This window comes from Amblyomma mixtum, chromosome 4, assembly GCF_055824585.1.
Source record: "Amblyomma mixtum isolate Tamu chromosome 4, ASM5582458v1, whole genome shotgun sequence".
Taxonomy (NCBI): Eukaryota; Metazoa; Arthropoda; class Arachnida; order Ixodida; family Ixodidae; genus Amblyomma; species Amblyomma mixtum.
The window spans coordinates 104,134,048-104,160,368 of NC_143015.1; the positions used below are offsets into that span (position 1 = coordinate 104,134,048).

The 26,321-nt window shown below is 45.7% G+C and overlaps 1 protein-coding gene across 19 annotated transcripts in view; it reads right to left on the reverse strand.

Moving 5' to 3' along the window:
- LOC149347671 (uncharacterized) overlaps positions 1-26,321 on the reverse strand; it is a 76,666-nt gene that overhangs the window by 16,583 nt on the left and 33,762 nt on the right. For 12 of the 19 annotated variants that reach the window (XR_016292566.1, XR_016292565.1, XR_016292562.1 and 9 more), the window contains 12 exons: positions 26,064-26,138; positions 23,152-23,285; positions 22,225-22,373; positions 18,926-18,955; positions 17,792-17,880; positions 16,745-16,857; positions 13,594-13,638; positions 12,801-12,900; positions 8,151-8,242; positions 4,194-4,313; positions 1,874-1,924; positions 361-490 (listed from right to left, as the gene is read on the reverse strand). Coding sequence is in view for 1 of the 19 variants with exons in the window: in XM_089587281.1 (XP_089443407.1) it covers positions 361-490; positions 1,874-1,924; positions 4,194-4,313; positions 8,151-8,242; positions 12,801-12,900; positions 13,594-13,638; positions 16,745-16,857; positions 17,792-17,820 (680 nt within the window). In the remaining 18 variants the exon portion in view is untranslated. Of the gene's footprint in view, positions 1-360; positions 491-1,873; positions 1,925-4,193; positions 4,314-8,150; positions 8,243-12,800; positions 12,901-13,593; positions 13,639-16,744; positions 16,858-17,791; positions 17,881-18,925; positions 18,956-22,224; positions 22,392-23,151; positions 23,286-26,063; positions 26,139-26,321 lie in introns of all 19 variants that reach the window. The other 7 variants (XR_016292567.1, XR_016292563.1, XR_016292564.1 and 4 more) reach the window with 7 other exon arrangements.

Sequence of the window (26,321 nt, forward strand, 5' to 3'; positions counted from 1 at the left end):
ACAAACGGAAGGGCAATGAAGAAAGTTCCTACAAAGAATACACGACGATGCACCATGAAGACTCCAAGACAAGGCCAACGAGGCCTGTGACTGCTAGAGAGATGGGTCTTGCAGTGGATGTCCTACTGGACCGAGGAAAGCCCTTTGTATCGTTTTTATGCATGCAGACCATAGGGGTCCCCTGCTGGTCCTATGTAGCAAGCCCACTGGGCTGCCCCTGTGGGTCCCGCGCGATGCCGAGTTGCAAATCCCGCACATATCCCACATCGGGCCCCCATGGGCTGCCCGTGTGGGGCAGCCCAATTCCGCAATTCCGCAGACGCAATTCCGAGCCCCGTTTGTGCTACTGGGGTTACTTACCGCTTTTTCAGCCTTTCGCGCTCGAGGAGCTCTCTGTAATAACGTTGTCTTTCTTGTTTCGTCGTCCCGGCCAGACTTCGAATGGCATCACGGAAGGGACATAACCAGGGCAGCCAGGGGTGATGTCTGCCTAGAAACCATAAAAAGTGTTTTTTGCCGCTCCAAAAGCGAAACCTTAAGCACATTTAAAAGGTGTCATTCTGACTTTAAGCGGCGATTTTTTGCGCCCCAAATGAAGTGCTTATCTGTAAAGTGTTGGAAATTCAAATTTTATTTGGTTTAACTTATGGAGTTCCGACGTCATTCTCTCTGCTTTTTTTTCGCGGCAGTGAATATTTCTGAAGTGGGCTCTATCCTCTCCCAAGTCCACTCTCCCTGCATTTCCTAACTTTTTTCTTTTTAAAATTTAGCGAGGGAGTAGATTCTTCTCCTCCAAGTAGTCAAGCTACAACAGAGGTTAGGCACCTGCAATGAATTGTACCTCATTATTGTCCCCACTCTGGTTCAGCTGCTTTCCACACCGAGTGATCCTGGTCACTTTGCAACCTTTCGAAAATCCACCCCCTCTCATCCCGCATTCTTATCCAACCCTTATTCCTTTCACTACTCGTACTGCAACAGGCGCCTGGAGCAGCCTTACACTTCCCTCTGCTAAATAACAAGCACAGGATGTCTGCCAGATCTTAGTTACTAACACCTGCCAACGACGTGCCCAGAACCACTGCATCTTTTAAGAATGCTCGAATCAATTACTGTTTATTGTATCCGGGAGCACCCTTTCATTCATGCGAGGGCATTTCTCATAATATTTTCATTACTTTTTCTTGCCGGCGTCACTTTCAGTTGCCCCATGATTTGTGCGTGCGCTTAGATACTTGTGTATCTCACGTCTAAATACCTTCCAATTCCGATATTCTGATATATAATCATTGGTTTGGTTTGGTTTGGTTTGGTTTATTGGGGTTTAACGTCCCAAACGAACTGAGACTATGAGAGACGCCGTAGTGAAGGGCTCCGGGAATTTCGACCACCTGGGGTTCTTTAACGTGCACTGACATCGCAGAGCACACGGGCCTCTAGAATTTCGCCTTCATCGAAATTCAGCCGCCGCGGCCGGGATCGAACCCGCGTCTGTCGGGTCACCAGCCAAGCGCCGTAATCACTGAGCCACTACTCCAGGTGGTCGAAATTATTCTGTGGATCTCCAGGTGGTCGAAATTATTCCGGAGACCTCCACTACAGCACCTCTTTCTCTCTTCTTTCACTTCTGCCTTCCTTTATTCCCTTATGGCGCGGTTCCAGTATCCACCGAGTTACGTGAGATAGATACTGCTCCATTACGTTTCCTCAAAAACCAATTTACATAATCAATTTATGCAATATGCGCTGGAGATCTGCAAATAATGATGCTAACGTATTGAGAAGAGGCTATTTCTCAGCTCGATACATGTTCTAGAATCGATCGTCGCGTTGCTCTCCAAAGGCCAAGAAAAACAATACATCGCACACTTACCATTTTCCCAGTTCTCGCTTTCTTCGCTCTCTCTGGCTTGCCTCTCTCTTTCTGCAGAAAGATGAAATTCGTGTCTCGTGATGAACAACAACTACTCCAGATGACTTGGTTTTAGAAACTGATAAATGATGTACCTTATGATTACATTTGGTTTGGCCGCGGCTTGGAAACCGCGTGAGATAAGCTAAATGGTTGGTAAATATCAGTCAGAAAGAGATGGAGAGCAAACTGAGCACAAACTGTTTCTGCGTATGACGTAAGATGGGATCTCGAGTGCTGCAGTGGACTTCGGTTTTTTTCTATGCCCAGGTGTGCGCATTGCAGAGCTCTCCTCTGGCTGTAATTTGTTCATAGGCGCGGACCCACGCGGTAACCTGGCCTACTTGGCCCAGCTCTTGAGCTGCACAAGCCCGGGTCAAGCCTGGAAACGACGCTAAAACCAAAACCAAGTGCGCTTTTCGGTAACGCCAGAGGGTTCTTGTCTCTATCATGTACTTGAATGAGCCCAGCGTCGCAAATCAAGCAATGGGTTTTTGTTATTTATTTCTTGTGTGCATAGTATCAGGCATGGTAATGCTTTTGACGTCCAGGGAGATATGCAAACTGGCAATATTTTATGTTTTAATTTGAGCCAGAAATTATTGTTTCGTGCCAATGGTGGTAATTAAGTTCGCGGTCCTGTGCGTTGTTTGCCGCGTCTGGGTTCGCGATAAAGGAATGTAGAGTTTTTTTTCTGCCCTCCGCACAACTGCAGAGAAGCAACTGAGAGAGAACTGCAACTGAGTCACACTGGCTACCCAGCCGGATAAGGGGAGCTGGATAGCGGAGGATTCCTAGAATAACGGAAAGGTTAAACCCCTTCCTGGAACATATAAGGTCGCATCCCACTGTGCACGTTCTTGAGCAAAGACGGATCCACGTCACGTGGCTTTTGTCCCATGTCTAGGGCAACGCGCGTTGACACTTGAGGCGCGGTCAACAGGACATTGCCACGCTATCTGCAGGCATGAAAGACAGTTTGTAAGCGAGGGTACTGAGCAGATGGGCCTTGAGGTGACTTTCCTCGAACCTGGGTTTACCAGAGGCAGAAACAACCTGCACCGTGGGAAATCGAGAATGTTTACAAAGCTCGTGGGAGGGAGAGAGAAAACTTTGAAATCTTGATGGTGGAAAATGTACATATTTGTACAATGTTCATGGAGGTGAGTTGTCTTCTTTCCAAAACCATTGATAGGCTGTGTTGTTCTTTCCCAATTGGTGATTGGTGGCGTTTCCCTTTCCCCAGTGATTTATTGGGTGGAGGCTTGTAGAGTTACCTGATTGGTTGCTGTCTCCACCGAGGGCGGGGTCATAGGGTTTCAAACCAGCCATTTCGGCTGGACCGAGGACTGGTTTCTTCATTTAAAACAACTAGTCAGTCAAATGTAAATAAGTTTTCTCCTTGCTTGTATCTTCCTTAGTTTTATTGATTGTTAATAAAAAACCTCTCCATAAATGTCCTCTAGCCACGTGATTGAGCAATATCGAATTCGCAAGACGTCAAGCACCCTTCAATAATAGTCAAACGCAATTTCCCTCCAGAAGACTTAGAGGGAAACTCAACTGTGATGAAATATTGAAGCGATTTTCGGCAGTGGATATGAGGTGGCAACCAAATTGGCCGCACCCTTTCTGATTAGTCGGGCGTATAGTTCCAACTTAATTTTTATGTACTCGGGAAAGGGATATAAAATAGAATGTCTCTGAGCATTATCACCGTTTCACTCGAGAAAGAAACAACAAAAGGAAAGGAGTAGACGCGGCTGATAGTTAAAACAAACTGCCAGCTCCAGCTATGAACTATATGTACCTGCCAAGCTCGTTATTTTGGTATAAGAGGTTATTTTAGAAGGTTTGGTTTGGTTTATGGAGTTTAACGTCCCAAAGCGACTAAGGCTATGAGAGACGCCGTAGTCGAGGGCTCCGGAAATTTCGACCACCTGGGGTTCTTTAACGTGCACTGACATCGAAGTTTTTAGAATAAGACTCGTTTCTTCACATACAAAATATGCGCTCTTAGTTCTGCTGTGTGCATCCGAGGTTAACTGCTCATCAAGGCACATCGAAAGGCACTTTCGAACCGCATACTTTTGGTGAAACATTGTTGCTTTGAATCTTCCTATAACGGGCAACGCTGCTATCGAAAATAGCCGCCTTGTTAGGGACTCGTTTGAATGATGGAGACAAACCTCATGGTGTAGGTATGGTAGCTTCACGTTTCACCCCCTGTGTTGCAGCGGGGCAGTTCAGTTGCAGTCAGAAAGTCGCCCCATGCACTTACCGACTCGCCGGCAACCCGAGGAAACGGGACAGCTCCTGAAGTCAGAACGTACGAGCCGGCTGCTGAATCCCTGATCCCGGGATTCTAGCCCCAGTCCACATCCAAAACGCCGAGTGCTACCTGCGAAGAACGCCTCATATTGATGCTAATGTCGTACAAAGGATGCAGAGAATAGCGACGGTGCTTCTCGCTTATAGGTGACGTCAATCCCTCCATAACCTAGAAGCTCTACGACCAATGTCTGCCACGGTAGCTTGTTGGTTATGATGTTCGGCTGCGGACACGGAAGACGCGGTGGTTCGATCCCGGACGAGGGACTTGCGTTTTGATGGAGGCAAAAGGCTAGAGGCCCGTGTGGTGTGCGAGTCACTTAGGTAGGTTTCAGACGTCGAGTCGCTTCGGGACGTAAAGCCTCACTAAACGAAACAAATCTAAAAACAATTTTTAGAAAACGTGATTGCGGTGTGGCTGATGTAAAGGAGGGTAAAACAGAGTAAGTACCCAGTTTCTAGTAGGGGTGTGCGACTATCTGATATTTTCAAATTTGGAATTCCATACGCTCCTTTTGGTTTAGCTGAACTAAGAAAATAGTTCATGCTCAATGTTGTTCGAAACGAATCTAATACGACTCCAAGTGTTTGAATAGTTTTCGAGTGACTTTTCTTTGACGCCTGCTTCAAAAACAGGCCCCACATCGGCGTCGTATACTACGCTGCTGCGAATAATCTTGGTTTTGTGTGCTGCTACGCGGACCATTATTGCAGCGCTCACAACGCAGAAACATGCGGCCTCCGAGACACGAGAGATGCGGCAGGGTTCAGCCAGGTTCAGTAAACTCTTGATTAATGCCAGATATCACAAGCCTATGGTCATAACTCTTCTCATCCCTCTCACCAAATGAGATTTGGCTCTATTGGCAATTTTTGGGGCGCAAAAAACAACTACCACACAGCCAACATACTCGTTAGGTGCTGCGCACCTCAGATTGTGATATCTATCGTCCATCTCTCTACAGTTAGAGTGCAAGCGCTAGCTGTTCGTTGTCTGGCTTCGATATTCATTTTTTGCGAATGTTCGTATAATTATAGCGAACAACCTAGTAGACGATTGATTTGGATTTCATTCACTGCACTCTTCTATATTCTATTCGGTTTATAGACTAACCGTCCTATTCAATTCTTCTTCCAAAATGCTACTCGCGTACCATTCCCGACTTTCAGGGCAGTCTCACATTTTCTAGAACACGGGTGTCCAACGGTGTCTTGATTTTAGGGTCGAGCTTTCGTAATCACGCATGCGCTAAGCTGCCAGACGTTAAGTATTTCCTTCTAATTGATTCGCCGCGTTCCAGTGCGATATAACGGGCTGTAGTTTAATTTTTCATTCCAATATTCACTTCTTCACTGTTCCGCTTCAGCAGAGAAATTTGAAAATTCCTCTGCTTTGCCTTCCGTTGCTCAATAACTACGAAAAGATGGTTTGGTTTGGTTTATGGGGTTTAACGTCCCAAAGCGACTAAGGCTATGAGAGACGCCGTAGTGGAGGGCTCCGGAAATTTCGACCACCTGGGGATCTTTAACGTGCACTGACATCGCACAGTACACGGGCCTCTAGAATTTCTCCTCCAAAGAAACTACGAAAAGACAAAAACACTGCCTTATTCAGAAATTATCGAAAACATATCACCGCCCTTCTGAAAGGTCCTATATGACGAGTTCCATAATTCCATACGTCTCCATAAAAAATCTTATCGAGGCAGTATGGAGCATATGCAGTAGGTATAGACTATACGGAAGCTCGTATGTAATCTTACGTTCTTTTTATGAAGGCACATACACTCTCATTTAGTCATCACGTTCAATGTTATGAACTCCATCCAGACAAGATAAGGATCTCCATATGATTTCCTAATCTTATGGACCCCATAATCCCACTATAAAACTCCGTGAAAAGATAGGTTAAGGAATATTTCCCTTTTGCCTTTTGATAAAAAGATGTATTCTTTGCTAAACGAAAGCCAATCCACATGAAGCATTTTTACCTTCTTACGCTGAAAAAAAAAACAGACAGTGGTTTACGAAGAGTAGAGAGACCCCTCTCCAACAAAAACACGGTTATGGTATGGATGGTTTGGTTTACGCAGGTTTAATGTCCAAAAGCGGCTCAGGTTATGAGGGACGCCGTAGTGGAGGGTTCCGGAAGCTTCGACCACCTAGGACTCTTTAAAGTTGATATTCATTGCACAGTACACGGGCCTCAGAATTTCACCTCCATTAAAATTCGATGGAGGCGAAATCCTAGAGGCCTATGCGCTGAGCGATGTCAGAAGCCAAAAAACTAGACACGAACTAAAGATATCCATCCTGGTTTCTAAAGAAGTGCACTTCTGTTCTACATTCACGGCAAACAAACTGGGGAATGAGCAACTTTTTCGCGCTTCCTTTGCATACGTAAATGCAGAGCATCGTTCCAGAATTGTGTGGTGGCAAAATGTTCAGACCCGGATTTCTCATTTACATTATGCTATGGTCTCAGAAAATACACGTGTTTTGAGGTAATCAGCACTTTCCGCGCTCGCAGAAACTGAACAGGGCAAAACACAAAAGCGAGGAAGGCAAGATCTCGTAAAGCAAGCATTAAGAGGCAGCTTTACTGGAAACACCTTTTATAAGGTAAAAAAAGGAGGATAAATGTTATTCGCCTTCTGCAGGAAACTGCGCAGACCCAATGGTTGTTTTTTGTGCAGATCCCTTAGTTTAGCTTATATAGTCATACACATCGGACAGGTGGTCGCAGAATTCTTTCTGGTTTTGTCTTTTTGCGTAAACAACACTATACTAGTCGCGGAGCCATTTCGCGGAGCCGAGGAAAGGCCATACTGCGCATGCGCGAGGAGCAGTGAAATCACACGGCGCGCAGCTGGCATGCCGCCGCCGTCGCTGCACGGGTGAGTCAGAAGTGCCACCGCCGCACTAGCCAGTTGCACATGCGCAGTAGCGCCGCATAGCTAGCATGCCAGGGCCGCTGCCGCTGCCGCGCGCTCTCCGTCACCTCTCTCTTCCCTGGCTGCTTTGCCAATCCTCCAGATGTAACGAGAGCTAAGCCACTGCCAATTTTTTCGTCAAGGTTCGGGAAAAAAGCTTCATTTGAAGTTGAGGTTTTTCCTTGGAATCAATTAAATCTTTTGGGGCCGATTAATAAACGGCCTTGACAATCGACTTTTCTCATGCAAAAGAATTCCTCTTTCAGGATTGATTGGAGGGCGCACGCTGTTCTCTCAGCATTTTTCATAAAGAAGTTAAAAGCACCCACGACCAGATAATTCGGGGCGATAGCAACACTGTAATAAGGCAGCACTAGTTTTCACTCACTTTATTTGGAACAGGCGCTGTCATCCATGGACGCCTTCAGAAAGCCTGCTGCGAGTTTAGAAATTTGGGCAGAGCAGACTCATGAAAAAAATAATTTGCACTTTTTCCCATTTTAAACTTTTATTCATTGTGTGGGTTGCGCGCTAGTTTCTTTATGGTGTTGCCCACGGGCAGCTGTATACTGCAGCCCTTCCACACACTTTGTGATTACGCAATGAAAATGAGCCCGGATTTAATAACATCTCATTAGGAGAAAACTTGCTTTCTTGGGGTATAACGTCCCATAGCGACTCATGTTATGAGGGACGCCGTAGTGGAGGGCTCCGGAAATTTCTACCACCAGGAGTGTTTAGAGTGATGCGTCTTAACAAATCTGGTTTGGTTTGGTTTATTGGGGTTTAACGTCCCGAAGCAACTCAGGCTATGAGGGACGCCGTAGTGAAGGGCTCCGGGAATTACGACCACCTGGGGTTCTTTAACGTTCACTGACATCGCACAGATCTCGACACTTTCCTCACTGCACTTGACTACCGTGGAAACGTGGTGCACAGGGTAACAGGAAAACGCGGCTGGCTCTTTCTCTCACCTCGAACTGCTCCCTCTGCCATCCGTGGTGGTCTGGCTCTCGGAAGGGCAGGTACACCCACGTGACGAGTGCACAGTGGTAGCCGGAAGCATCTGCGGTTCGAGAACGAAGGCTGAATGAGTGTGACCTGCCTGCTCAAAGCCTACTCCACACTGAGAAGATATCGCGCATCCAAAAACAAACGCAACAGTATTTCAATACCACGCATGTGGCGAATATTGTATATACACGGCGTTTCGCCTAACATGAACAGAGGGTTTAAACAAAGTAGCTCACCGGAGCTGGACGAAGCCTACATATTACTTGCCATTGTGTGGTGCTCCTCACAGTCTCTTCCTGAATTTTGCGTTATGAGTTCATTAAATAACATTAATTATTTAAATTTTCGATTATTCACCTTAATGTCACGTGCGTTCCCTTAATTTCGAGATTGGTTTATTGGAGTCTAACGCCTCGAGGCAACTCAGGCTATGAGGGACGCCGTAGTGAAGGGCTCTGGAAATTTCGACCACCTGGGGTTCTTTACAGTGCACTGATATCGCACAGCATGCGGGTCTCTAGAATTTCGCCTTCATCGAAATTCGGCCGCCTTGGACGGGATCGAACCCGAGTCTTTCGGGTCAGCAGTCACTACTGAGCCACCGCAGCGGGGCCCTTAATTTGAAGAGGTGGACAAAAAAGAACAGATCTAGTTTTTTACAGCAGCGTGTCTCCTACGTGGTTCTTTTTTTCGGCGTGGGAAGAAAGCCCGGGAAATGTGGAAAATAAAAAGTGACTGCGCTCATGCGCTACCATATTGCAGGACGCCCAACCGTATTTTGAATGAACGAAACATGCGCGCTGACAGTGCGTCAGCGCGCGCGAGTGAACGGCAGCCACTATGTTTCATGGACTGCAAAATGATAAAAAAATGGAGGCTACCTTGAAATACCTGACTTCACTGCTTTTCCTTCCTTTTCTGTTTTGCCTATGCGTTTGTTGAATAGGAGCTTCATTTTAATTGGCTGAAGATGGCCTGTTTATCACTTACCGCAGAGCACAGTGTTTTTTTATGATCAGGAAGAATGTGCTGACGCAATATCCGGACTATGCTGACAGCTGCGTCGGCCGCTCAGCTTAGGACTCAGGACGCGCTGGGCAGCGCTACAATGCGCCAGCGCAGGAGCGCTATCACGTGGTTTTTTATGTTTAATTGCTGGAAAAAAAGGACCATGTAGAAATTATGATGTTACAAGAAACTCGGTCGGTTGTTTCGTAACCCAATCAACCATTTAACGAAGCGCAACAACCTTTAAGTGAATAATAATTCTTGCATAACTAATCTAAAGTAAGGAACTAATTAAGCAGAATTGAAGAATAACTCTCCGGAGCGCCACATGACAGGAAACAGTGTACTTGGTTTTAACTAGATCTGGTGCGCCATTTTTTTTTTAAATCCTTAGTTCAAGATACGTGAAAAACCCTGTATAGCGTGGTACTCATTACAAGTGCAAAGAATAGATAATACGCTGAGAGTGAACATGCTACCAATGAGCGGATAATTAGGCCAGACGGACATTCTTTCGAGACCAAAGAAAGTGCTGGTCACTTTTGTGAAAAAGGCATTATTATATACAGTGTGGTATCTGGAAGTTGATTGTGGTGAGCATTTTTTGGACTCTGGATTACCCCTTCTGGAGCGTAATGAGGCTGACGTAGACAATGACAGCTTCCTGCAGTGGACAATGGCACGGAGATTAGCGGTCACCGAGATGACAAAGGAAAGTGAATACTTAGGTTCTAGATATGAAAATGCATCTCGTCTGGTTTTCTGTGTTTTTCAGTTTTTAGTGACGCCCTTTAAGAAAGGATATGCTGATATTATGTAAAGAAAATGTCATTCAGGTAAAAGAACTAAACACGTGACGCTACGTGTGGGGCTTCAATATTTTAATGTCATAACACTCCGAGGGCCATTGAGGCGAAAAGTGGTGTCTGCGTGAAGCCTCCAACTGCTAACTCTGGCGAGCACTGTTTAGAGGGATTTCTCTCTTGTGGGGATGCCCTTTACTCTACCCCTGTTGTTCGCTTCCCCGCAATGCACCCTCAGTTCGTTCCCTGTAGCTCGCTTCCTCGCAATGCACCCTCTTTAGCCGTGTTAGTTATTTTAAATAACAAGGGAGGGCGCCGGTGTCACAGCGACACGAACGACACGGATGGCGTGTTTGCTGCGCGCAGGGGAGACGGCCCTCGTCGGCTCAGGAAGTTGGGCACGCGCTGTCGTTCACGCGCAAGGCTCCGCTCTTCGCCGGCATGCGGCCTCGTGGTGGGAACGTTAAAGAACTCCAGGTGGGCGATATTTTTCAATCCCTTTACTACGGCGTCCCTCATAGCCAAAGTCGCTTTGGCACGTCCAACCCCCATAAAGCAAACTTTAATGCGATAACACTTGGAATGTCAAGGAAGAACCTGTCGGGCAGTGGCATCTGCCTGATGCCTCCGCCTGCCAATGTTGCCAGGAAGTGTTTAAAGGGATTTCCTTCTCTGCACCTACCAGGTTCCGACCTTCCCCTTTCCCCCCTCCCACTCAGCATTAGCATACGGGGGGAGGAGGTAGATGGCACAGTAAGCTGATCTTTGTGTCCTTGAAAGAACTGTCTCTATAGAGTCTGTCATAAAGAAAGCGATGCAGTTATGCTCCAAGTTGAACCTTAGTGTTTTTCAAAATAATATAGAAAATATTGACATTGATATCCTCAATATATTCTTCGCATCAAAAACTCATAAGGTAGATTGCCCCTTTCGTGCAATTATACCGAAAAGGGATCATGGCAAAAATCGCTATCGAACTTTCTCAAGAACCAATTGATGATGCTTGAAGTAGAAGACCCGTATCAGAAAAAAGTTCCCTTGACGTAGTTAAATTTCTGAAAACTCGAAGTGGTGGGTTAGTGGCCTTTTCTATTGACGTAAAAGATTTATATTATTCTATCCCCCAAAACAAGTTACTTTTGTACGTAGAACAATGCATAGACCGTCATGGCTCCGTAGCTTTCCAAAATGCCTCAGGGGTGTCTGTGCAAGGGTTCCTTGAACTATTAACGATGTACCTCTCCTCGACGTTTTGGTCTTGGGATGGGAACGTTTACCTTCAAAAAACAGGAGTTCGCATAGGCTCTTGCCTCGCTCCAATTCTAAGCGACATCTTTTTGGCATCAGTGGACAGAGAGTTAGCTCAGATTCTTGGACGTTTTTCTGCGGTTAAAATTTTTTGATATGTAGATGATTATTTCGTTTTGACAAGTATAAACGGAGAGAACTTTCAGGCCACTGTGCAACAGATCTTAAAATGCTTTAGCACGGCCTTATCTCCCTTAACCATCACGGATCAGGTGCCAGAAGACCGGTCTATTCAATTTCTGGGCATAAAACACTTCCAGGGACGTCACACCTGCTGGTCCTATCAACCATGGTGCAAAAAACCGGGCGTTCCGTTCCATTCGGCTCATTCTAAGATAGTAAAGCGGGCCATCGCTAACTTATGCCTCTCCAACGCGCTCAAAAAATCCTGTACACATTGTACAGAGTCTAGTTTTCTTAATCAGTGCAACAGGCTAAGGGAAGCAAGTCACCCTCCTCATCTTTTGGTTTCTGTCGCTCAGAATTTGCTGAACCATACAATTTCTCAGTTCGGAAAGGCTGAACCTAGCGAGCCTATTCCAAAGATGAAAACAGAAACAAACAAAAACTGACGGTTATTTCATATTGCCACACACTTTCCCACAACCTCAAGTGGATAATGAGCCGTGCAAAAGTATAGTTGGTGTTCTCCGCTCCCGACAAGTTTTCAAACCTGTGTAATCGCGTGAACCCTCGTCCTAAAAAAAAACACGAAATGCAAAAAGAAGCATAACAACCAGTATGTCACATGCAAAAAAATGCAATCTATTCTATTCCGTTGAAATGCGGCCGGGAGCACATAGGCAAGATAGGCAGATGCCTCAACGTTAGGCTGCCAGAACACAACAATGATGTCAGGAATGGTGTCAAGGGGCATCTTGCTGGCCACATCAACGCTAAAAAAAAGAAGGAAAAACAAATAAGTGCCCTGGCTTTGATCCGGATTTCAAAAGCTCTGTTGCCATTGACTGCCACAAAGATCAGCTTACTAGAGAAATTATAGAGGCGTTCAATATACATTCGCAAAAGGAAGATACGTGCGTCAGTGCTGCCTCAGTGTTTCTATCTGACAAGGAAATGCTTTCCATGTCTCCTAATCTGTAAATCTTGTTCGACGATAACGCTGTTTGAGTGCTTCCTTATTTCAAATGCTTTATCTCCTCTTCTCTGTTATATTGCCTGGTTTCATGCAGTAAACTTTAGTTGTAAGTTAGGTTGTGGTAGTGAAAAACATTTTATTAGAAGGCCTAAAACAAAACAAAAATTATGCAGCAGCATTGCGGACGGCCTTCAGGCTGCCGGTTTTGGCGTCCAGGCCATGCCTATACGCGACGTCCTCTGCCCAGATCACCAGGCGAAGTTGGATATTCGGCTCGGTGCTGAATTAAGCAGCCTCCCACTGCTGCGGACTGTTTAGGTGCCAAGAGGCAGGGGGCAAGTGTGCTGGGCAGGAGACTAAGATATGAGTGTAGTCGGCTCTTGGGCTCTCACATAAGCGGCAGGCCGGCGAGTACTCTCCGGGCGTGCGGCGTCGAGAAAGGTGGGGGCTTGAAGGTGGCGCCACAAGCGTTGGTGCTGCTGGGAAAGGGATCTTTGCGGACGGGGCAAAGTGAGAAGAGAGAGGTGGTAATGTAAAGTGTAAGTTAGCGCCCGTCCTGTGTGTCTCCCCTTTGTCCGTGTCTTTTTAGCGCTATGTGGCAATTTAACCATCACCAACTCGCCCAAGCTTCTACTCTACCGATTTTGATGTGGAGTACACGCTGGGCTTCTTGGTGGCTGTGAAAGAGGGGAGCTTTTTGAAATTGTAATCAAAACACACTGGATCTCTTGCAGCTAAACTGAATAACAAAGACATGTAACACTTAACAATCAGAGAAAGCGTACAACCAGCGAGCGACGTTATGTTTCTATTTACGTGAACGGGCTCCGCAAACTAAGTGTGCTTACGACGCTCATATCGATGAATTTCAATGGCAGAAAAGCACTTGTCTGGCCCATTGCGTAATTCAACTAAAAACCGCTAAAGGACTACATCGGTCGTACGAAGATTTTGTTTAATGTAAGACGGACATCAAACGTGGGGAATAATAATAATAATACACTGATACGTGCGTCTTAAATCCCGCATTACAACAAAAAGAGCTCTTACAACATTAACCTCAACCATTATTTATCTTGTGCGATTATATAATTTTTCTCGCAACACGGGAGCGAAAACGCTCTTTATTCTAGTAATGCTTCTTCACTGCGATAACTCATATACCCAGACAAAATATGTATTTACCTCCGGTCATGGTCTGGAAGGGCGCCTCAGTTGTTTGTGGCCCAGCTGTATTGAAAACAAAATCAGCTGTTATTGCTTTTTAGGCCTACAAGGCATATAAAGAAATGCAGCAAAACAATTGACCGAACTAAGCCTAAGGGGCCGGAGACAAGTGGCACTCATTAATTTCGCCAAATACACTCCAACGAAGCTGCGCAGTCATTAGCGTGATAAGGACTTCAATGAATGCCAATCAAGAGCGTTAAAGCTGTACGGAATCTTGCCGGCGATTCATTTGACTGGTCGATAATAATAATAATAATCTTTGTTCAGTATAATCCGAACATGCATAAAACGGAAACGCCGAAGCCACTAGTGGGCTAGTGCGGCTACAACCGGCAGCCGCGGCAATCTTCGCGCTACATCAGAGCTCCATCAGAGGCAAAGAAAGTTAGAAGACGTAAATATAAATAAGAAAAACTTTGGCACAGAACAGTATGAAAAAGCACTGATAAGATTTTGGTTCATGTTAAAGGTTCTCTAACGCTTGAACACCAACACTCAGTTTTTTCCGGGTGGGCAAAGAAAATAAATCGTCTGGTAATTCGTTAAAGATAGTTGGCACATAATATTGTCTAGTTGCTTTGCCGTAGTGAGTGCGCACTCTCAGTTTATGATAACGAGGAACATGTCTCAACGGTACCGGTTGCATATTTATGAGCCTGTATGCGCTGTTTCAAAATATTTCAGTACTACAGTTTGTTTGAAGAAATTGTCAAAAGAAGGCAAACCGGCTGCGGTAAAGACACTGTTCGGCAAATTTTCCTCCGGCAAGTAGAGAACGCTCGTAGCAATGTTTTTCAAAATCTTATTAACCCGACATTTCCATGTGAAAGATCGGTTAAAAAAACAACACATATCGTATCTTAAGACACTATACCCCAGAGCCTGGGAGACTAATAGAAAATGGCATCATAGTTCGCAAATTAAACAAGCATGCCAGGCTTCTGAGTTTCTTGCAAATAGGAGTCATATGAGTATTCTATGGCAAATCACTGTCTATTTTCCAAAGAGACAAGTCTTAATTTGGTGCCATTTATTTTTGTTAAATTTGAGGCAAACCAATCACTAACTTTTATAGCGCCCTCCTGAATGCTAGCCAGGGCATAGGAAAAATCAGGGTTGCTTGAAACTAGTAAATTGTGATCGGCGTAAAGGAACATGGTGGATGCTTTCACATGGTCGCATATATCATTCACATATAAGTTAAACAACAAAGGAGACAACTGACCCTTGCGGGACACCACACAACAGACTTACAGGGTCACTGCAGATAGGCCCAAACATGACTGCTTGATAACGATTGTTAAGATAGTTTCTTATTAAAGACAAAAAAGGACCCCTAAATCCATACGAGTACAGTTTAGAGCACAAAATTTGATGATTTACTGAGATTAAAGCTTTTTTTTGCGTCCAAAAAAGTGCAAATTCAAAGTCATTGCTCTCCGAGCTTTGAGGCAGTAAATCGGAGAAATTTTGCAACAGGTGCTGCGTTCCTGACCCACTAACAAAGCCGTGCTGATTCCCATTCATTAGGTCATCTTTAGTAATAAATGCATTCATCACAGAAAGTACATGTTTTTCCAATTTCCGGGATACGCAGGAAAGAATAGATACAGGGCGGTAGTTTGCAATATCACTCTTCGTCCCACTTTTGTACAGAGAAACAACGCGAGTGCTTTGCAGTGATTCTGGCCATGTACCATTTTTAATTATGCCGTTTAAGATAAGCAGCAAAACATTTTTCACAGCAGTAATGTTTCTTACCAGATCACCTATGAAAATGTTGTCAAGTACTGCAGATTTCTTACGCTTCAGACTAGACAAATTGCTGAAAAGATCAGATTCGGTCATAAGAGGAAGGAAAGCCGATGACGATACGCTATTTGTCATTTTCGTCGAGCTCATAGTTTGGACTGCGACCCGTTGCTCAGCAAAAAAAAAAAGGTTATTAAACTCATTCGCCAAAATATGGGACACCACACCGAAATTGTGCTCGACTGATTCTTGAATGAAAAAGCGTTGGCTACCACGTAACTAATTAATCCCTACCTCCTGGGATTCTTTAACTTGCACTGACATTTCAGTGCACACCATCTCCATGAAAACGCATTCCTAGACTACTCCAGTGTGTTGAATCATCCTAGAACATGCTAGAGGGCATAGTTAAATCGCGACCACAATGAAGTGCGCTAACTGAGCCAGCCAAAATCTTTAATTAGCTTTCGCGGTGAGGCGCTTCACATAGTCAGTCCTCCGCACACTATGTCAGCCTGCTCGTTATAGCCTACGCAATAAAAAGGCCCTACGGCATAAATTTTGTTGTCGAAAATTTGAAAAAATAATTTTGCACACATAGCACATATGCGACTGACATTTTCTGCAACATTGCCGTCACTAGGAGTAAAATGGATTGGCACCCAGTGACACGTCTTGATGGTTTGAATTCAGCTTTTTTTATTAGCACATTCACAAATGAAGTGTCAGGAGACAGCATTAGTTAGTTGTTTTGTTGTTAACAATGGAAGGAAAAGATGTTGCCAGCCGCGGCATCTAACATCTAAACCTGAAGCACCTGAGCTGTGGCAAGCGGGAATAAAAGGACAGGGAGAGGGAAAGGGAGGAAGGAGCCAGAGCTGGTTTCGGTTGAGGTTTATGGGGGCTTAAAGTTCCAAAGCGACTCAGGCTATGACGGACATCGTAGTGAAGGGCTCCATAGATTTCGACCACCTGGGGTTCCTTAATGTGCACTGACATCGCACAGTACACACGCGGGTGCGATAGTAAGAAAGGATAGGGATAGGGCGGCAATATACACTGTGCAATGTTAGGGGTTCCAGAAAAGATTTTCCAACGTCTCTCGTCGGGACTCTGTCACATCATCGAATCCTGAAGCTGTGGTAAGAATGTTGCAGGGAGCCCAAGGGGTTCCTTCACTAGTTTAAGAATATTCTGTTATGAGAAAATTGCTGAGATCATACATATTCGAATAAAATTGCGCTGAAAAACTTACAACACAAAAAAGGCTATTCCCCACTCGTGTTTGCGATACACACTTATCATTACACCATCCTCGGCGATACCACATTAGCTCTCATCAACAGGCACTCACCAGTCCGCGTAGTGTGAGGAAGGCTGCGATGATGAGCGCTGCATCTTGCAACCACCATGGGTTCCGGCCCTGAGTGGGCTCCGACTGCGCGAAACCTGACGGCTGCTTGGTGGCTGCGAAAGAGGGGAACTGTCATCAAAACACACTGCATCTCTTCTAGCCGAGCCGAATAACAAAGACACATCACACCCAACAATGAAAAAAAGCGAGCAACAACCAAAGAGCGACATTAGGTTTCTATTTACAGGAACGCACTCTGGAAACTAAGTGTGCTTACGACGCTCATATCGATGAATTTCGATGGCAGAAAAGCACTTGTCTGGCCCATTGCGTAATTCATTTAAAAACCGCTAAACGACTACATCGGTCGTCCGGAGTTTGTTTATTGTAAGACGGACACCAAGCGTGGGGAGTAGCTATAGTGTACTACGAGAAAAGCATGCAGCCAACGATCCTTCTACAGACTATGTGTTTTTTTTCAGTCATTTGGCCCGATGTTATGGTGCATTTTTCCAACTAGCCAGCCATTACGTTTTGCATTTGAGCCTTGCGTTTTGCAGTGATCCACACACACACGCATGCACGCAGGGACGCACTAAAATGATTTCTTCGTGCTATTGACTACTCTATATAAGCAACGCGGGAGTACATTTTTCAAAGTGGTTAATGTCTTCTTGTCCATGGTCTTTGTGAAGAGTGACATAAAGCAAACAGCGTCAAACATTATTTTACGTATGACGCGCATCTTTTGTTGCTCCCATACTGTGTGGTGGTCAACGAGCGTGTGATCCCGGGAGAGAAGTGCCAATGTCTCTCGCGGATCCTGAAACCAATTTCGCCACATCGTCGAACCCATCAGCTGTGGGCACGAATGGTGCTGAATGTAGTCGGGCAACAGTGTTCATTCACCACACACAGTGCTTCACTCTCGTCAGTTAAACAAGAAGGCGCACATTAGACAAGAAGGTGCTCGCTAGTTAAGTGGAAATGTGTGGCCCTGTGCAACAAGTGTAAAGTGCCGTGAGTAGTACCACCCAATATACTTACTGCTCGTAATCCTGCAGCATACGTAGCATAGACGCCGCAAGTTCAGGAGGAACAAGTCGACTGCAGCGCAGCGAAGTGCCGAGGGCTTCCTGCGGAAACGGCGCATAAGATTGTTGCCACGTGTGTCACGGAGGACACTTTACATAAGCGGTTATGATGCAAGAGCACTAATTTTTCTAGTTTTATTTCCTGTGTACTGTCTACTCAATTAAACAATCTTGTTTAGTTTAGTTTATGGGGTTTAACGTCCCAAAGCGACTGAGGCTATGAGAGACGCCGTAGTGAAGGGCTCCGGAAATTTCGACCACCTGGGGTTCTTTAACGTGCACTGACATCGCACAGTACACGGGCCTCTAGAATTTCTCCTCCAAAGAAATTCCAGCCGCCGCGGCCGGGATCGAACCCGCGTCTTTTGGGACAGCAGCCGAGCACCATAGCCACTGAGCCACCGCGGCGGCTAAACAATCTTGTATCGCCCTTTCTAAGGATGCATCTACTCATTAACACACAGCCATAAGGCCATGCCTATGTAATAAGTTCACCTGTGTTCTCTGAGAAGCAACGCGGTTTTGTGGCCTAGTCAACTCTTCCTCAAATAAGCTGTATTTACACGCCTCGAATAGAGCCTCCAAACCTTCAACTAGTAATGGCCGTCCCTCTGACCAGGAATGGCTGGTGTGTCCAGCCACAAGAACAAGCAATTAGTGTTTCGCCATATCAATATGTTCTTCAGCCAAGAACGGTTATTTTATGATAGTGGAATGGTATCCACTTTCTGCAGAATGACAAGCCAAATGATACGCGTGGGCGCTTCTTTTCGCCCTTTTAAAAGATTGATATGGGAACCTGTTTAATATAACACACGCATCTAGCCTCTTGGCAACCTAATATGATAAAAACATTAAATAATTTCACGAACACGGAAACGCAGGTCGAAGGTGTTCATGCCTTTTTCGTGTCCATTTTAACGACTTAAATATCGCTTCGAAACTAACGTAATCTGATCGTTTTACAGACCAACTAAATATTTCCATACTGTGACTGAAGATCCGCTAAGAGATTCAGCAGATCTCCATCTGCAGATAGAGTTAGTCTTGAATGGTTCCAAATTAAATAAAAACGAATATGACTTACCTGGCGCTCGAATACCGCTCGAAGGCCCCGCTAGGGAAGAGAAAACATAATTAGTCCCAGTACATAAGGCTCTGATATTTATAAATCCCTTTCTTTCATATACGCATTCAAGTGAACCTCGTCATTGTGAACATGCAGCTGGTCTAGTGCAGAACGCAAAGCAACGCTCTCCGTTACCAACAATCCTGCGCTTGAAATTTTGGACGAATGTGTTTTACGCATCAGCGGTTTGAACCTTACTTACCAACGCATTTGCCTTGGACATTCAGCGTACACGAAGTTAAAAATACACGACAATGACGTATGTCGGTGTAAGTGCTTGTGATAGTTTCACTTCAGCTAAGTACATCCTGGCAAGCAAAGCTTCCAGATTTCGCAAGTGATTTCTGATGAAACACATTCGGCCAGCGAGACACGCACAACACTCAACTATGGTGATAGGGAACCTATAACAATTTCGTTATTCATCGAACGAACAAACTCGTCCTGGTTTCAGTTCCGCGCCTTCGGATGAAATTTTATTTTTCTTTTATACCACGGTGACGTCATCCGCAATTTTCCGCGACAACTTTTGCGCTCAACACCACCCAGTTTCGTTGCCGACGAACCGGATAATGATTTCACAATAAAAACAGGCCCCCAATACTTTCCCGAGGTCTCAGCTGCAGCTCTGTATTTGATGCCACTAAAAATATTTCATCCCTAGCTCCCTCTCCAGCGTGCACTGAGCAAGAACTATGTGCCAGTTTTTGGAAGATAGGTGTACTACAATTGTAAAGAGTAAGATGTTCGGCAGCTGCAGGGGCAGAGTGAACACGCGCAGCGAGACGAGAGCGCCAACAGTTCGAGCCCGGACCTCTCTGACTTCTGTACCCAGCCTTCGCAATAGATATATTGCTGCAAATAAAGCCAGTTTCATCTTTGAGGAGGTGTGGGGTGTGCTCAAAAGGCTGCGGACGAACGTAGAAGTAGGCTTTGAGGGTTGGCATCGGCAGCTGGGGGCAGGGCCCGGCGGCGGCTGTGACGCGTCACTCTGTCGAGAATGCCGCAGGCATAACTAATAGGGAGGTTGTTCGTTGTCCGCCATTGATACAAACGCCGAGGTGGTGGTCGGGTGGCAGGAAGTGGGGGTAGACCACGGTAGAGGAATAAACGAAACAAAATGTTCTTGGTGGGGTTGTTTGACGGCTTCAAGGTAGATGAACTTTGCTGCAACGGGAGGCTCGGAGTAAACTGATGGTAGCACCGTGGCGCGGAAAGTTGCGCCCTGTCAAGTGCGGGAGTGTCTGAGCCAGGTTATATGAATTTGGGACAGCAGGAACAAGTGACAGCTGCCGAAAAGGCAATCTCTTCACGGACAAACTGCTTGACCTGCCAATGGGACGAGCTGTCCTGTTCAAGGCCTCAGCTTTCTCCATCGAATATGAACCAAGAAGAGCAACTACGCTTTCGCCTTGGCTGACATCGGCGCTGCTGTAACAGCCTTGAGCGTGAAACTGTGCCTACAACTGCAAAGACTGGCGATGCTGCTGGCTGGCTTTTCACTTCGCATCGCAGATTCGCCACTTTTCGCGGCTTTTCCTCGTCCTCTCAAGACGTCATCTTAGGGGACTTTTGCTCCCAATATCACGTCGTCAACAACTACACTCGAGGTGAAGTGAACTTGTTCCCTTCGGCGAAGACCCAGTGGGCGTTACCACAACCACAAGCGCCAAACTGACTGCGGCTGAAGACGTCATGGTCTCCGTTAACTGCGCTAGTACTTCCGGCCACCCTGCCATCTTTACCCCGTCTCGACGCATTCGCTTCCCGTCGCTGTCCACCTCTGCCGTTCGCCGTGCTTCCTGTCGCAGCTGGCTGGAGCTGCCGGCCATCTTTTTCTTTACAAGATATGCTGAGATTACTGTACTATACATTATATATGAAGGAAGCAAATAGATATAAAATTGGCAGAAGTCGAACAAAATGTGTAGCAGGAGGCAGGGAGTAATCGGGTGACGTTGGGATAGTTCTGACAGTTGAAAAGAAGCTGTTCAGTGCACACTGTAGGCGCGACGCAGTAGTCTGATCAGGCCAAAAGCGCATAAATAAAGCCTTTCTCGGCTCCGTTGTGAGTGTCCTTGTCAGAAAGTAGCCAAGGTACGACTATCTCACAAGGAGAGTTGGTGATGCGATGCGGCTAGCTATGTGCGGCCAGTCTTAAACAGCTTCGCAAGGTTCTTACTGCGAGATTCTGCGCCTCTCTTCTCCACTTGGTTTGCTAAAGTAATACATCTAAACTAAAAGTGCTGATTTTACATTCGAAAAACTTTAGATTCTGTGAACGATCCCCCTACATTGCTCGCTAAGCCTCTCGATCGTAGATGCATGCGGGCTTTCGCGCAGCAGCGGTCACCATGGCACCCTGTCGGCTGCTGACCCGAAAGACGCGGGTTCGATCCCGGCCGCGGTGGTTGAATTTCGATGGAGGCAAAATTTTAGAGGCCTGTGTACTGCGCGATGTCAGTGCACGTTAAAGAACCCCCAAGTGGTCGAAATTTCCGGAGCCCTTCACTACGGCACCGCTCATAGCTCTACACGCTTTAGGACGTTAAATCCCATGAGCCAAACCAAACCAAACCCTCTTCATTTTTCTCCCATATTCTAGGATTCTAGAGAATTGTTAAAGAGAAAATGATCACATTTCTATTATTCTGCCACTACAACCCATCTTCAAACAAGCAATGTCATAAACAAAAAGAGACTGTGGCTGCTATCAAGAAGTTCCGCGGAAAATGTTAGAATCCGGAATTTTCGCCTGAATAGCGCAAAAATAAGAGCCCTAATTGAAGTCCGTTACAGCAGGGTGGGAAATTAACTATGGTTCTGTGCTACATCGAATTGGATTCATCGACACTTTAGACCGTCATTTCGTGTGACGGCTGATTTTTACATTTATGCCAGGAATAATGGATCCTCTATAAACAAAAGCCAAATCATCCGTCACATTTTTTCTGAGGACAAAACTTACATTAAGAGGCATGTGCTAGGCGAAAGTAAGTGCCAGGAAAAGTCCGGCCGCGCAGTCGTCGATTTCGATATTATGTTTACCGTCACCATCAGCTCTAAGCTTTGAACAGTTTCTAGCGTTACCATGAGTGCCATTTTGGCCACCATGGTCTGTAGATTGGAAGAGGTTTGAAAAAAAAAAATGAATCCGTCACGCTCTATTGTGCCCTATTTATGGAATTGATAGTAAGGTAATCCAAGGATCATCTACGGATCTTGCTGAACATGCTCGTGTCTTATTAAGTTCTCACCAGTCTGTTGGACTGAGTGACGACCACTACCACGCGCACGCTGCGCAGGTATTACACACGAACTCAGGTCAGGCTCAGGCTCAGGCTCCGGGGATGTCGGGTGTTGGGCGGCTGGTCACACCGAGATGGACCAGGAGGTGACGGGCATCCTGCCATCGGAAATCAAACTGAATTCACTGATTACGCAGTTGTGCTGCCGGTAGTTGCGGGTATCTACGAATCGCATTGATAAGACTTTCGCTGAGATGAACGGCCTTAGTTCTGTGGGCATGGTAAGCTCCCATTAGCTTCCAGCCACTGCCAGAGCACTTTTGCTGCGCTTGGAATGCTGGGAAGTGGGGAGTCTAAGACGAAGGAGATGAAAAGCGGTGGTTATAGGGTGAAGGGGTTGGTGGCAAGTACAAGACATTGCGTCCATGGTTCCGCGAAACGTGAGGATTTAAGTGCTAGCTCCAGAGCGACACCTTGCAGAACATGTTCGCGAGGAGACCGGCGAGGCGGGCGAATAATTGCATACTTTACAAAACTTGTACAGTCGTAAGGAATATGACGCGGAATAAAGCAAGAGAATTCATTTACTGATTACTCCTCAGTCATATTTAATAAGCAAAATTATTTCAGTTGGGTAACAAATTTTCGTCTTGGCGTATAACATCTAGTAGTCGTTCTAAAATTTAGCTGAAGAAAAGCCAGAAATTTCATAGTTTTGGGCGAAAAGTTTCCTCCTTTTCATATTGCTCCCGACTGTAAATTCACCCTTCTACACAACTGAAAGCCACAATGACGAGCAGTTCGGATAACACGAGAGAGTTAAATTTTGGAATTTTGCACGCAGGGATATGACCATCACGATTCTTGTATGAGCTAGGCAGATCAGTAAGTTAGTTGAGATGGCGAGGCAAGAACATTGCTGCTAATGTCACTAACCTCGTCTCAGCAGTATGGCGACGGCTGCAGGAGAACCAAAGCAGGATGCATCATTCCCCGCAGGATGCAACGTTCAAAATAACCTGGTTGGCTTCGAAAACAGCTCCAAACACAGGTTGTAGGCACATTCCGGTCTGCGAAACGATAAAGCAGAATACAGCGTCCACCTTAGCGCAACACGGAAAACATCCTAAGACAGGAGATGCGTCTCTGGAGAGGGTTACTTTGCCGAAAATTTCCGTATGTTTCTATAGCATTTGTGGAGTGAGTATGATGCAGACGGTGTCGGTATGGAATATGTGAAAAACACGTACGGAGAGGGCGTATGACGTATTGTACAGTCTGGGACAAAAGTCTCCGGACCACGTGTTCCTCAAACGAAGCTTATAGCTCTACTATCAGACAGCGGCTGGAAACCGCACTTGTGGAGATGAAAGAACAAAAGTTTAACTTTTACCTCCACAAGTGTGGTCTCAAGCCGCCGACCAATAGCAGAGGTATCGGCTTCGTTAGAGGCACACGTGGTCCGGAGACTTTTGTCCCCGACTGTACATTGTGCAGAAATTGTATGGAAATAAAGTGGAAGGCCTATGGACTCCGCAGAGACAAGATATAGATTTATAACTGCATATAGATTTCTATATATTTTTTCTGAACTTATGGACTCCATATTCTCATAATGACATACGACCGGCTAATATAAACCTATAAACTACCTATAAATTGTCTCCTCCTCGATTCCCGGATAAGTCCGGTCTTGTTTAGTGCGTGGAACGTTTAGACTTTGAATGCCTCTTTGTATTCTAAACTACAGACTGTATTTTAGAATAGAAAGAGGCATTAAGAGTGTAAAAATTGAAAACACTGAACTAGACTGGATAAGTGTGTGCAAAAAGATGCTTAGGCTCTCTGAAGTCTGTGTGCAGATATAACCATCTCAGTGCGGCTTGCAAGCGGCAAAAGTTAGGATAGAAAATAGGAATAAAAATAACTCACTAAAAGCACCGATCTCACCAAGGGCAGCGGTTGGTTTAGCTGAGAGGCTATCGAGAAGGGGATGGCTTATACATAGATAGGCTGAGTATTTACTGGTTTAATGGAAAAACATTCGCCAGCAAAACAGACCGGTTTCTGGGCATGTTAAGGCCAATCGACGTTTGCGATGAGGCAAACAGATGGGTGGCACGTATATTTTTAACGTACGTAAGCCCTTGTTTGCTCCTTAAAGCACTGCGGGCATGGCCGACAATCTAAGCGCAGGCAGCCGACTTGCGTCTATGAATGTTCTTCGGTAGTGACAAATTTTTCCGGCCGATGTGGGCATACATCATTTCTTAGTAATGAAGAGTAAAGCTCTCATTCAGCTGACCCCATGCAAAAAGGTTTAAACGTCTCGGTCTTAAGAGCTCTCAAGGCCTGCCGCATTAGTTTGGCGCTATCGACCATTGGTCAGGTGTTCAAAATAGAGCCTCTACTTCCGAATCTCCCCGCGATGGATTCCTTTAGAGCTCTCGTCAACGTTGTGAAGCATTAGAACGAAATTTGGCTTTTTGTCCAACTTTTTTCACACGTGTCACAATTTCGCTTTGCGGTCACACTTCCCATGTACAACGGCATCAGTCGAATGATCAGCTGGTCCGGAACCGCGTATAGTGACACAGAGGGGTATGACAACCCCACAGTGCATATTCTGGATAGCACCTGATGCTAATCTAGGAGACACGGTGAACCGTGTGCCGCAGCCTTGAAGCCCTTTTCGGATTTAGAGTCCGGAGTCGCCTTGCGTTTGACGGAACCGGTTACGAGAGTTCATTTGTGAGGCACACCGTCGGTATAACCGCCAACTAACATATCTGGCACTGTGGGGAGTGATATCAAATAAAGGCCACCGTGATAGCGACCGAGGAGCATCTGCTGAACTGCGGATATTATACAAAGCGCGACTGATCACGTGAACGAGGGAAGTACTCAATACGAACCTGCTCCTGTTCTGCGCTGGTGCACATGTACAAAGGGCACCTGTGCAACTTAGGACACCCTGTATGCTATGGAAGCACTCAACGTCCGATATACATGGCTAGCACTGCAGATGTCATGCCGCGTCCTTCCTCTACCACTATATAAGTGCCACTACTTTTTCCGAGAGGGCCGTAGGATACATCAGTTATAAAATATCGTTGCTTGCCTACAAATGGACTCAGTAAACAGCCGAGCGCGAAGGTTTAATTTCCATAAACATTTCATTGAGACTAGCGGTATAGCGTACCGAATCATGAATGCGCAGATACGTCAGACAAAGTACGTCTGAAGTAGCACACAGACCAAGGCAACAGAAAAAAAAACGATGTGTCTTGGATCCTGCGGATTCTCTGCAAAAACTAATCAAATATTCAAAAAGCCTGGTCCGTGTTTCGAAAGGTCTCGGAGAGTCTCGAAGAGCTGGTCTAAAGTTTATTCAAGCTGCAAAAAATTTATTTCGCAGCGGTCAAGAAAAGCAGCCCAACGAAAAGCTCCACATTAGAGGGGGACATGCATGCCGGCTGCTTTCAGCATGGACAAACAAACACAACTTTGTAACATACTCGTTTAAAAAAGTTTCTAGAAAGCAATTCTTGACAAACAGGTTGGGCTCGCCGCCGTTCCGAAGGAACTCTTCGCTGAGAAGGAAGAATTTAAATCTAAAACTGTGCAACTGGCCAAGGTGGAGAGGACAGCTTTGGCGCTTCTGGAAAAAGTGACACCTCAAGACAAGATCAGGAAGCTCTGACGTCGAAGGTAGAGCAGTTGAATTGAATTTTTTGTGTAGCCGAAACCCACAAAGCAATGATCTTTTTCGTTTTTGTCATCTTTGGATTTTCCTGCGCTTAAAAAATTTGGTGAATTGTCTTAAAACGGCACTGAGGCGGACTTACCATGGTGTGTGGAAGTAAAAGACCCCGATCTTAATCACTGCTGCCTCGTGCTCCTTTGCCTGTTTCTTCATTCTCCTGAAATATCGATAAAGATGTCCTCAGGAGAATTTAGCAAGTGACAACATTGCGCAGGATGTATTATGAACCCAACGATAGAATTTTAAGTTTCTTGATCACCTGCTATGCTTAGCCATGGCCCTAAGCATGGGTCGGCACTTGGTCGGCACTTGTTTTCTTTCTTTTTACTGGAGAACCTAT